We start from the raw sequence: 12,490 nt of genomic DNA, 5'->3' as shown, positions 1-12,490 counted from the left end.
AAAAATAGAGGTCATATAAAGACTTGTAATGTACTTTCCTTTTAATCTTCCTCACTCTTGACTTGGTCTCCCTCTTTTCTTCCTGTCTAGCAGTTCCATCTTCAACATCCATGACTAATATACCCACTATCCCTGTTCTGCCCATATCCAAACCATCTCAGCTTTATCTTTCTCTCTTTGTCTCCAAACTGCTCAATCCTTTCCATTTGGGTCACTCCCAATAGAAATTTTAGCATTTTCAGCTCAGGCTCATGTCCTTTTGTTGGTGCCAATATCTCCAAAGTACGTAATTGAAGATCTCAGTACCTTCTGTCCTTGTGTCACAAATCCCCTCTGATACTTGTCTCCACTATTTCCACCCTGTCTGTCTCTCATTTTTACCTTTCTTGCGCTCTGTCCATTGACCCCAGGAAATGAAACTCATCCACCTTCACTTCCTCTGTTCTTTCCGTCTTCGCTCTCTTTCACCTGCTCCCTAATCTGACTACAGTTCATAATGTCATCTGCAAACATCACAGGATGCTCTTGCCTGACCTCATCTGTCACCATGTCAAACAAGGTGGGGCTCTGATCAGATCACTGATGTAATCCCACCCCCACCTTGAACCCATCTGTCACTCCTACTGCATACATCACCCCTGTCTCTCTGTCCTCATACATGTCCTGCACATACTTCTGTCCCACTCCTGGCAGTACCACAGCTCCTCTTTTGGCTCCCTATTATATGCTTTCTCTAGATCCACAAAGACAGAGTGCGACTCCTCCTTACCTTCTTTGTACGTCTCCATAAACACTCTCAAAGCAAGCATCACATCTCCAGTGCTATTTCTCAGCATGAAGCCACACTGCTACACGCTGATCGTCTGATTCATCGTCACCTCTCTCCCTAACTACCAGTAAACTTTTCCTCCAGGAAAAGTTTCTCAGGCTTCCTCTCACTCAGAGATTGTGTTAAACAACCTGGTTATTTAACCTAAGCATGAAAAATATTCTTACAAACAGCAGTGCGGGAGGTCCTTGCTCACAGGACAGACAAAAATAGCTGTTTGAAATACTGCAACTGTCCACCTTCACTCACCCCCCACACGCACACAGACTACAGTATATACAAACACTAAACCTCACATGTCAAATTAAACAAAGAAGATAAAAATTACTAAATTTAATAACAAATGGTATTTAATCTCATGACTTAATTTGTGTAAATCTCCACATGTGAAAAGGCTAACCTGGTTATAGAAAGTTACACAGCCCAGACAAAACAGCCTGGTTCCATGTAACCAAAGCAAGTTGTGTGTGCACAGTTTAGACAAACATGATAGTGCTGTCGAAACATGAAAAAATATTTTATTATTTGGTTAAAAAAAAGATTGTTAGTAATGTAGTCTGCTGTCAAATGTTGCTTAAGAATATAAATAAGCTGAGACAGGTTGTCGAACTGAAGAAGATTTGATCCGTCCATACACTTACTGACCTCTTTATTAGGTACAGCTTCAGGGTGGACGGCCTTTTGGCTTCAGAACCGTCTCGATTCTTCTTTGCATAGATTCAACAGGGCGCTGATTTTGGTCCACATTGACATAACAGCATCAAGCAGTTGCTGCAAACTTGTCAGCTGGTCATCCATGATGCAAACTCCCATTTAACCTCATCTCAAAAGTGCTGTTTTGGACAGTCACCAGCTCTCAGTTCAATAACTCAGTGTCCTGAACTCACTGACATGTTCAACAAACCAGTGTGAGATTATTTGAGCTTCTATCCTGCTAGAAGGAGTCGTTAGAAGATAGGTACACTGTAGTCATATAGGGATAGACATAGTCAGGTAACATTACTCGGGTAGGTTTAAACAATGTTCAGGTGGTAATATGGGGCCAAATTGTGGCAAGAAAACATCCCCTTATGGAATATCCCCCATGTGGTTTAGCTCATCTGATGTAGGATCGATGTGCTGTTCATTCAGAGATGCTCTTTTCCATACTTTGGAAGTGGTTATTTGAGTTACTCTCGCCTTTTAATCAATTGAAAGTAGTCCATTCACCTCTGACCTCTGGCATCAACAAAGACTTTTCACCCAGAGAACTGCTGCTCACTTTTTTTTGGACCTCTCTGTAAACCCTAGAGTCAGGTAGAGATGGATAGAGATGTGAAAATCCCAGTAGATCAGCATTTTGTGAAATACTCAGACCACCACATCTAGCACCAACAACAATTCAAAGTCACTTAAATCACTTTTCTTCCTAATTTTGACAGTGAGTTTGAACTTTAGCTTTTCATCTTGACCATGTCTTCATGCCTAAATGTGCTAAGTTGCTGCCATGTGGTTGGCTCATTAGATATTTGCATTAAAGACGGGTACCTAATGAAATCGGTATTAGCACTAACATCTGAAGCAGGAAGAGCTGCACCTACACCACACAACTGTTCTAACTTTGCTGCACAATATGCAGTTTTGCAGGTGTGTGGTGCTTTGTTAACTCCCCACCAGCGCTGGTTCTAACTTTTCAGTCTTTGCTTGCTGCACAGGTTATGCAAACAGTGTCTGGTAGTGTTTCCCACCACTGAATGCAATTTTTCCACTCGCAGTCTTAAAACAAGTTTTAATGTTAAGACTAGTAACTTTGAAGTGGCTGGTTGGTGAGGTTTTATGAGTTTTAAACTATGCCATGCAAGCTATTTTAAGCCATTAAACTAAACTCAGTTAGTCTCTTAGACTAACTGAGTTTAGAAAATGCATATTAATTATACGGGCTTTAAGCATTTTGTTTTTCATCCAGCTCACAGCAAATTAGCATACAGTAGCTCCCAAAACATCCCACTGGTTTGGTTTTGGGTTTTTTGAATAATGCTCAGATCGTATGTTGGAGCATGTCATTATTCAGAATGGATGAACATGGTTTCATGCCATAAACGTTAGTGTTTTGTTTTTATGATACATACAGAATGTTACTTTTAGGAAATTGTTTTTATGTCATTTTCATCCACATCTGAATTTAAAGAAACTATGCCTTGAATTAAATTATGTCTTTGAAGTAACCTGGCATTCTTTTCATTAAATCCAGTTGTAAGAAGCATTTACTCTATGCATAGTTAATTTATCAGTTTTTATTTTAAAGCATGGCTGCATGCCTCACTTTCTTCCTTCTGGTTGATTGTCTGGCACTGTATTTATTTGTCAAAATGCATTAGGCAATTTGTTGATTGACTGGCACTATAGAGTAGGAAATGTTAAGGTCTCACTCTCCCTTTCTCTGTTGAAACGATAGTGGTCTATTGCAGCAGCTGGATATTCACATGGGGGGTAATTATGCGTTCACATTCTCCCAAACATTTCAAAGGCAAAGCCCTCTCAACATCACCTTTCACTTATACTGTGCAGTGCCATCAGACTGCATGTCCTTGGTGCTGTTGTTGTATGCGTTTTGGCTCTCTGTGTGGTAAACAGCTGTTGGTGTGTGCTTTAGTGCCTGATAAACACATTAGACTGTTGTTTACTCTCCTCTAAACTATCCCAGTTCAAACACTTGATAGATTTGGATCTCTTAGCCAGTAATGAAGATGTGAGTGCGCTTTATCTTAGCATTGTACAAAATCACGCTACCCTCTCGTGTTTAACACGTGCATGCATAAAAGTCATGTGCAGTTAACATCTATGCCTCTATGTTGCCAGAATGGAAAACGTTTCTGATATGTCTCAAATAATTTTCCAGCTTGCAGCTTTCTTTACCGTAATATCGAGGCGTCCATCATGCAGATGCCATAAATTCAATTCTATGACCCAGTTTTAGTGTTTGCATATAGCACATGTGTTTGAATAGAGCATCTGGTGATTTAGTGAACTTGCATGCTGCTGCACAGGTTTTGCAACTGTGAAACATATATGGAGGATAAGACGAAATGTTCTTTTAGATAATTTATCAGTTGCATGTAACACTGTGGGCATGGGTCTGTGCATGAACAATGTATATACAACACATTCATAAGTTCCATGTGTTATGCATGATGTATACTAACTATAGTGCTGCTGGCTGCTCCTACACTCTCTGCACGAGAGGAACAGTTTTCCATTCTGAGATGGATCAAAACAATGTCAGTAGTTGGCTGTAGTTACTGGAGAGAGATGTAGACACAATGGAGTATTGCCAAAAGAAGGTGTGGTGTGCCCCTGGGTGCAATTTAAAATACCACCACTCTTTCAGGCACTGGGGCACCAGTCACAACACAAAGCTTCTATTTTCCACCTAAACCTTTATCTGCAATAATGCAGGTTGTTGCACTGCGTTATGATGTCATCTTTTCCACACTGCTTTAGTTTTGAGTTGTGTTTTTTTTTAAATTTCCAAATAAACCACGAATGTTAATTTAGAACAACATTAAACTGATTCACTGTTTAGCAGTAAAACTACATCCTCTGATTTTCATTAATGTCAAATTATGAACAGTAACTTTAAAACCTCTCATCTGCTGCTGTGGTTCAGGATGAAATGCTAGATATATGAGATCAGGCTCCAGGTTTGGTCCGGCAGCATTAGGATTGAAGCTGGGTTAAGCTCGTGTGAAAGCTCTATTATACTTGATTGAATTATCTCCTTACACAGAGTGGGAGGCCAGAGCATAAACAAGTCACTCCGAACAGGCAGAGGGACAGATGAGTTTCCGTCAGTTGTTTTTGTTAGGCCAGCACTTTATTGTAAAACTGAAATGATATTGTTCCTGTGGCAGCTCTATGTAAATGTTTTGTGTGCAGTATTCCTCCATTTCATGCCGAGCGCTTGCTCTGTTTACCACTGTTTACTGAGCGATAGGGGCTACTGTACCGTGTCCTTGCTCCTGATCAACTGTCTCAATGTGGGTAGAAGGTGAAATCACGACAGGCGAAGCAGGGAGGCTTGCTGCTTCTGCAAATGGCTGTAGATGGAAAAGTAAAACAGACATAAAGCTAAAGATAATGTCAGGTTTCTGTAATTGTGTGTATGGACCGACTTCTGTGCCAATGCAAATTTACAGAGCGTTTGGGGAAAGAACACTGGATAAATGTGCACCTCCGAACACAAACAACAGCCTCCCACATTCCACATGGAGAGTGTTTGTTTGTGCGGTCAGAGTTTGGGATCCGTCACATGGCTGAAACTGTGTGTGTCTTCAGTGGTTTGTGTTTTTGAAGGTGAGGACGATTGGAGACTGACAGAGGGATGTTGACTCCAGTGACTCGACACATCTACACCACTCTCAGCATCAACAAACACACAGTTGTGAACGTGTTTGAGTACAGGTATACACTCCAGTGGATGCTTTTACTTTCTTGCCTCTTAACATTGTTATTGAGATCTTTTAAAACAGAGGTGTCCAACGTAAGGCCCAGGGGCCAGAATGGGCCCAGCAAAAACTCCAATCTCACCCACATGGACATTCACATTACACCAAAGTGATTAAGTAACATATAATCAATTAAATGAGGCGGAAAGTCATGTTTTTCCACTTTTGGCTATATAAATTTGTTTTTCACAATTCCACAGTAAAATAAATAAATAAATAGGAATTTTTCTGTGAATTAACAGAAACTTTTTATAATCACAGGACAGTAATTTCAGTCCTACTAACAAATGTTTCTCAGCTCAACCACGACATTGCACGATAAAGCATTTCTTTATCATGTAGAAAAGCTGGGATTATTGAAATTTCACTTCTTTTTATGAAAATTAGAAATCCCAGAGATTAAATGTGCAGTTAAACTACTTTACCTCAACAAAAAAGGGACTTTTACTAAGATCAGATTGGACGGTTTGTAACACTGGTAACACTAGATATTGTTCCCACTTCCAGAAGTCTGAGGAACAAGGATAGCTTTGTGGCACATCACATGCTAATTAGAAGCCGTGATTGTGTGTGCGCTCCAGGATCTATCTGTCAATGCCACTCAGGTAGCCATGCTATCACTGTTAGTGTCAGCATCAGTGTGAGTCAGCTGGTATCACTCATTGGTATCTGTATCTGTGAGGCCTACACCCTGACCCTGTATCTCTCCCATTTCCCACACCTCTGTCTTGCTTGTGTATTGTCAGCCTAAACCCCAGATTTCCTGGTATGTTGGTGGAATTTCGGCTATTTTTCCAGGTCACTGTTGTTTGTGCCTTGCGAGGTGTGTCTGTAAATCCCCACACAGGGAGGGAGATAAACACACTCTCACTGTCACACACATATACAAACCTCGTCACATTGCAGCCCACACCTTGTACGGTGAAGAATTCACCGTGACTAACTCTCTAACTGTCTGACTCCGGCTCAGCACTGAGCTCTCGCCTGTGTATTCTTCAAGCCAACACTAAGCTTGACTTCTGGCCCAGCAGTCAGGAGTTAAATCACGAATATATTAGTGATGACAAATTGATGATGGACCAGGTCAAACAAGCTTTCTGCTCTGGAAAATTCCTTTAGGTCCACTGACATATGCTTGTATGCGTCAGTTGGAGCAAATTGCAAAAGCAAGGGAAATATTGCATCTACAACAGTATGTGTGAATGAAAAAGTTTAGAGGAAAGGTTTTTTTGCCAGAATTGATTTGGCAAGCCTCTCAGACCAGTGTGTTGACTATAGTTTTGGCGTTGCACTGCTGTACCACAATGCTTTGCAGTCACTCAGCTACATGAGCGGCTGAGCAAAGGCAGCAGTTAGTGAAAAACTGGACAATTTGGGGGTTGGAGGGCAGTTGCAGTGGATCTCAGCAGATAAATCTTTAATGTCATAATCCCTTTTTCCACTTAAAGCACACATCAATTCATACTCGTGCTTTTTTCCTCCCTTTCTGTCTTTACACTCCTCAGGCAGGTCTCAGGAGGTCACGTAAATATTAGTTTGAGCTCCCTAACAAATCTGCACCTCCTGCTGCTCCCAAAGGCCCTCCAATCCAACAGTGTTTCTGCAAAGCTACACCGTGTAATACCTAATGGCTGACACCCACCACATCAAATAGAGGCAGAGCAAAAGAATAAAAGATGAGTGAAGGAGTTGACAAGAGTGAGCAGCTCACTGCAGGCCAGATTTAAATCCAGCAAAGCAGGTGTTCTCCTGAATAGCTTTACCTCATTGCTGGCCAGCCTGAGGAGAGCTTAGCTACATGAGCAAGCTCTTAATGTTTAGGAGGTGTCAACAGGCAGCAAATCGCTGCTGGTCATTCACAGTGCCAGAGCTTTTCTGTTAATACGCCTAAACTTTATGACCCCCGACCTTACTAGACTCACGTTAAACCTGAAAACAGGTCCTTCTGGCCTTGAGGCGTAAACTCATCCCACTGCACACACACACAAACACTTGTATGTTGCGATGCATTGGTCATGATCGGTGAGTGACACAGTAGGAAGGACCGCCAACACGCTGAGGGTTTTACCAGACAGGTGATAGGGTAGTTCAGGGAGCAGTGATGGGGTGCTATACAAGCGTGCAGGTACGTACATGTGAATATGTGTGCAAAACAGATCGCATGGCCGACACCCAGACCACCCCCAAGGTGGATCTCCGGCTAGATTCCCACCAACAGGACGCCTGTATCGGAGGTGGTCGAGGGAGGGGGGAGGTGGATGGAGGGCGGTCAAAGAGATGTGCCACACGGGGCGGGTAATGATGATGAATTGTGAGGAGCATAGTTTGGCTCAGATTAGGATCTGCTGATAAACATGCCCGCCAGCTCTCTGGGTAACCTTATACATTTCTTTCTCTCCTAAATCTACCAGTTTAAGTCAGCGTCTTCCTCCCCACTGTCATTAAAATCTCTCTTCCAGTGTAAGCTTAAGTTCTGCCTATGTACCTCTAGCATGAGTGTTCACGGATTTATATGTAACCGGAGTTCATTCTCTATTCTCAGAGTTGTTGTCATTTGGCTCCCAGAGCTCAGACTGACACGCATTACAGCCGGGGCATAAGGTTTATCAATCTTTTTAACTGTCAGTACTGAGACACAGGAGGAGTTTAGAGAGCAAGACAGAGAAAATATAGAGCAAGTGTTTAAAATGAAAAAACACTCAAAAATTTAGAAAATGTGAAAAAAAAAAACTGTAAAAAAAAAAGCGAGAGAGAGAAAAATCCAAAGACACTTACAGCAGCATTTTTCATTATACCAGTTTGAACGCTCTCCGCTTTTTAAAGAGAAAATGCAGAAAATTCAGCTCCATCTGAGCAGCGCTTGTACCTTGTGACTTTACCACAAAGCTCCTCTCAAAGCAGTGATCCAAGTCAGGCTACTTGGCCTTACGGGATTAACGGATAACTTTGATTTACTACAGCCTAGATTTTATGTTACAGCTTTGGCCATTGTTTGTATTGATTTTGATAATAGCCCACTAAGTTAATTGCTGAGAACTGGAAACATGGCAAGCGCTGCTACAACAGGGGAAAAGGGGGGGCTTCTTTATTTGGAAGTCAGAACACGCTGGCACACCTGTAATGTCAGTAATCATGAAATAATTCCTCGCTGTACTGGAAAACCAACCACCTCCAAAAATTTTCCTTGAGATGAGCGGTGCAGTCTCTAAAATGTGACGGATCTTTGCAAAATTGTGTCCTACTTTTGGTTTGTTTACTTTGGCTATTCTGCATCTTACTGTTTGTGTTAGTTAAGCTACCCAATTAAAAAAAATCCTAAATGCAGCAGTTAATTTAGTGAGTAATCCTAACCTACTGTGCCAGTAACCAAACAGGAAAGGATCTAAGCTGACCAAGAAAATGATGTATCCTTTAAACCCTCTGTGTTGTTTGATGCTTTATTTGTCCCCTCAGTTAGTACAGCCTCCCTCTTCTCTTCTTGCTGCCTGCCAGCAGCAAAGAGTAATGGTTTGCCTGTCATACTCTTGAACTGGAATGCTCCCAGCCTGGCATCCAGGACACAGATATACTCTGCCACCGGACGCTGGCACTAGAATAGTCTCAGTGACTGGAATGGCTTGATAAAATTACCCTAAGGGACAATAAAGCTTATCTTATCTAATGATATTGGCCTCCCATGGCTATTAAAAGACCACTGTGGTCTCCAGACCACAGCCTGCAGATGCAGAGAGCCCAGAGATGATCTCTCCGGGCTGAGGAGAAGAACGGATGGTTTCTGAAACAGCTTCAGGTATTACAACCTTGCATCAAAAAATTGTAATAAGACAAATTTTAGCTGTGGTGAAGAAGCAGCAGTTCAAAGCTTTATCTGTCAGGTCTTTTTGTTCTTGTATGTGATATCCCGTACATCTTATCGGGAGTCTCTGGACTCTCTAATATAACTGAGACTGAACTGGACAGAGTCTGGGGAGCTGAGGGGGCTGAAGCAAAGAAGATTGCTGGAAAAGTATTCCCTTTGATAAGCCGGCCAAGAAGCCTTTGATTAAATGTGGTCCCAGCAGGAGCCCACACTAGGTCCTCTGTGGCACAACCATGTCCAATCACCAGCTATCAACAGCCCCGGGTAATTACAGCCATCTAGTCATTAGCCTGGGACCCACCTGGAATTCCACATAGCGCAGGGTGGGATAGGGCCAGCAGGGGTTGGGGTTTAAGCTGGGCCTTTAATCAAACACTTCCCTCCCCTTGACTGATATCACACACCCTCCCCAACCCACACAGAATCAGCCTTTGTACTGACATAGATTGTATTATTAGTGCTCCATTGTGTGTGTGTGTGTGTGTGTGTGTGTGTGTGTGTGTGTGTGTGTGTGTGTGTGTGTGTGTGTGTGGGCAATAACACGGCACGTTATGACAGCATGTAATGTTTACAGACTGGCTCTGCAGCCTCAATATGCTCATCTGAACAAAAAACCAGGATTCCAGTGTCAGACTAATGCACCATATATTTCATATGAACATCTGCTTAGATAAGGCAATATACACAATGTTATACAAGCAAGATGAAGAGCAAAGAAGTGAAATCTGTCTGATGTTATGGTTTGGTGTGACTGAACAGCCATCAAGGCCTCGGTTTTCTTCATCTTCTTCTCAGCAGCAAGCTGAAAACTGGAGCACACCAGATAATCACAGTAATGGGAGTGCTCTTCTCTCTCCTTTTGTCAGCCAATGTAGTGCAGCGTCTTCCTCGAAAGAGAAACCAAACAGCACTTTACAGCTTAAATAAATCGCTTTAAACAGCTTTTTTTCCTCCTCCTTCTGTTTTTTTGTTTTCGCAGTCGCATTCAAAGTTCCAATAACACAATGTCTGTGTCTCCGTCGTCTGTTAGTCCTCTGTTTGGACTGCTTGGCCGCACACAGCCAAACTTACACTCAGATGTCCACTCAAATTGCACTTACCAAGTCCAACCTAGTATTCTTTTTTTCGTTTTCTTTTTTAGGTAAAAGTGTGTTTCCCCCAAAACGAAGCAACGTTATGTGAGTATATGATGTTGTTGTAATAATACTGGATATGTCTGAAGGCTCAGTTAATGTCAAAATTCGTCTTTAAAGCATCATGAAAGCAGCAAACCATTTCAACCCAACAACTGAGTCTTCAGTGAAAGCCTAACCCACCTGAACCCCAAAGGTGGTATCACTGTTCATCTGATCCCAGCAGTTCAGTCTCAGGGCCTTTCACAAACAGGGGCTAATGGGTATTAATTCATATTGACGGGTACTGAATTCTAGTGCTTTCACAGAGACGGGGAGAAAAGCCATGCATTGAGTCGAGGTTGCGGGAAAGGGGAAGGCGGAGATCCAGAGCACTTTTGGACAAACTTTCCCAGAATGCCGTGTTCCACAGGATATCCTGCACAGGGGAAAGGGGCGGGGTTGCTTTGCAGGGAGCGTAGGGGGCGTGTCCTCAGGTCTGGTCCAGCCATTCAGCTCGTTTGGGAGCCTTGCACGTGTGTATGTCTACAGCTTCCTCACAGTCCTTACACTCCACAGAGCAGCACCACTTGAACTTGCACTCGCACTTGGTGATTTGCTTGACTCTCGTGGTGTCGTAGCCACGCCCACAGCACATGACCTCACAGCCGTCTGTGCCGCGCGATGTCTTATTGCAGACCCGTCCGGCTGTGCCCAGGGAACCTGCAACAGAATGGCAAAACAGAATTTACTGGTCCCGTTTCACTTCTCTGCTACTTACTCAGCTCTAAACACAAGGCTGATATCGATAGAGTCACACTGATGATTTACAGGTCTCAACTTGTGCATAAAATACCATACACTAAAAGTGTTCTGAATTATTTAGATTGATCATAATTCAGTCATCCTTATCTACACTCTTTTTTGTCTTCCCCTCCTATTTTCATATCTGAAATTCATCTGGTCGCAACATGGCTGCATATACGCATTGGCTCCTTTTGTTAGTAGCTGTCAGCAAAAGTAAAACCTAATTTCCTAAAAAGTTAAGACATTGTGTATGTTTTTTTAATGAATACATAATTTAGAGCTTATAAAATATATATATATATATATAAAAGAATATTGCAGGTTTTTGAGTAACATAGGCTGCTGTCCAAATTAAGTCTTTTTCAGGCAATGACTTGCTTATTTCAGGAAGACAACAGCAAACCACATCCTGCATGTATTACTGCAGCACGGCCCCACCAGGCTGCCTGCAGTGCAGAAAACATTCAGCGCATTATAAAATGATGCAAAGGAGGCCTTGATATCTAACAAGAATGGGAAAACATTTTAGATCTGCAGCAGTCTGCTTAGCTCCCAAACATTTACAGTGTTGCTAGAGGAAGAGGTGAAATAACACAGTGGTAAACATGATTCTTATCCAGGTTGTTTTTAAATATATTGCAAACATAAAATTAAACCTTTAGCATCTTGGTTTTTTTTTTTTTTTTTTAAAAAAGAGACATTTCTCAAGCACACACAGTTTAGCACACCCAGCAGCCCTCTCGCCAGATACTTTCCATCAGGTGGCAAGACATAACGAGACCAAGACAACGGGGAAAAACATTAGGAAGAGCATGTAGCAGTTAGGTCACGTCTCCCGATGGCTGACCAATCACCTGCCAAAGCAAACTGTCTTTGGGAAGTATAAAGAGGATGAAAATTGTGCCATAGAAGGTATGAAGTGATTCTGGCACAAGGATAAACATGGAGGCAAGCAGGTAACGTCAGCCCTGCAGGAGCACACCTGGATCCAATGTGTTGAACATCTGATAAATATCTTTGTCTTGTTTTTCAAGCAACCAAAATCTTTATTAGAAACGTGGCTGCGCAACAAAGAGGCAGAGCTGCATGTCTGAATTATAAAACAAAAATGAAATACAATAAGATATGATCAGAAGATAGGTACTCTGGCTGCTAAAAACAGAAATATGTAAGTACAACAATTTACTTTTTTTAAAAATTCACCATCTTTAAGTACGTCCCATAAACACGTTTATCTTTGCCTTTGCAATCACTGTAATACAAATAATAATCTTTTTTTAAATTTCTGCAACAGAAGTCAGAGGTTTGATCAGTGCAACGTGTTGGCCAATAGTGAATGTATCGTAGCATTGCCGTTTCATATCGTCTGTGTCTTATGTGAAAGTCACCCCAAACGAGA

At 42.0% G+C, this 12,490-nt stretch overlaps 2 protein-coding genes across 7 annotated transcripts in view; one reads left to right on the top strand and one right to left on the bottom strand.

The window, feature by feature from the left end:
* Nucleotides 1-12,490, top strand: part of fkbpl (FKBP prolyl isomerase like) — a 50,558-nt gene that overhangs the window by 4,387 nt on the left and 33,681 nt on the right. The window lies entirely within an intron of this gene.
* LOC309697573 (protein Wnt-2b) overlaps nucleotides 9,801-12,490 on the bottom strand; it is a 30,150-nt gene continuing 27,460 nt past the window's right edge. For all 6 annotated transcript variants that reach the window (XM_082519575.1, XM_082519572.1, XM_082519576.1 and 3 more), the window contains one exon: nucleotides 9,801-11,007. In XM_082519575.1, coding sequence (XP_082375701.1) covers nucleotides 10,778-11,007 — 230 coding nt within the window. In that variant the 3' untranslated portion in view covers nucleotides 9,801-10,777. The remainder of the gene's footprint in view (nucleotides 11,008-12,490) is intronic.

Source organism: Aulonocara stuartgranti (genome assembly GCF_965226115.1).
Source record: "Aulonocara stuartgranti genome assembly, chromosome: 20".
NCBI classification, from domain to species: Eukaryota; Metazoa; Chordata; class Actinopteri; order Cichliformes; family Cichlidae; genus Aulonocara; species Aulonocara stuartgranti.
Note: the sequence above shows the minus strand (reverse complement) of the source record. Positions and strands in the feature narration are given on the sequence as shown.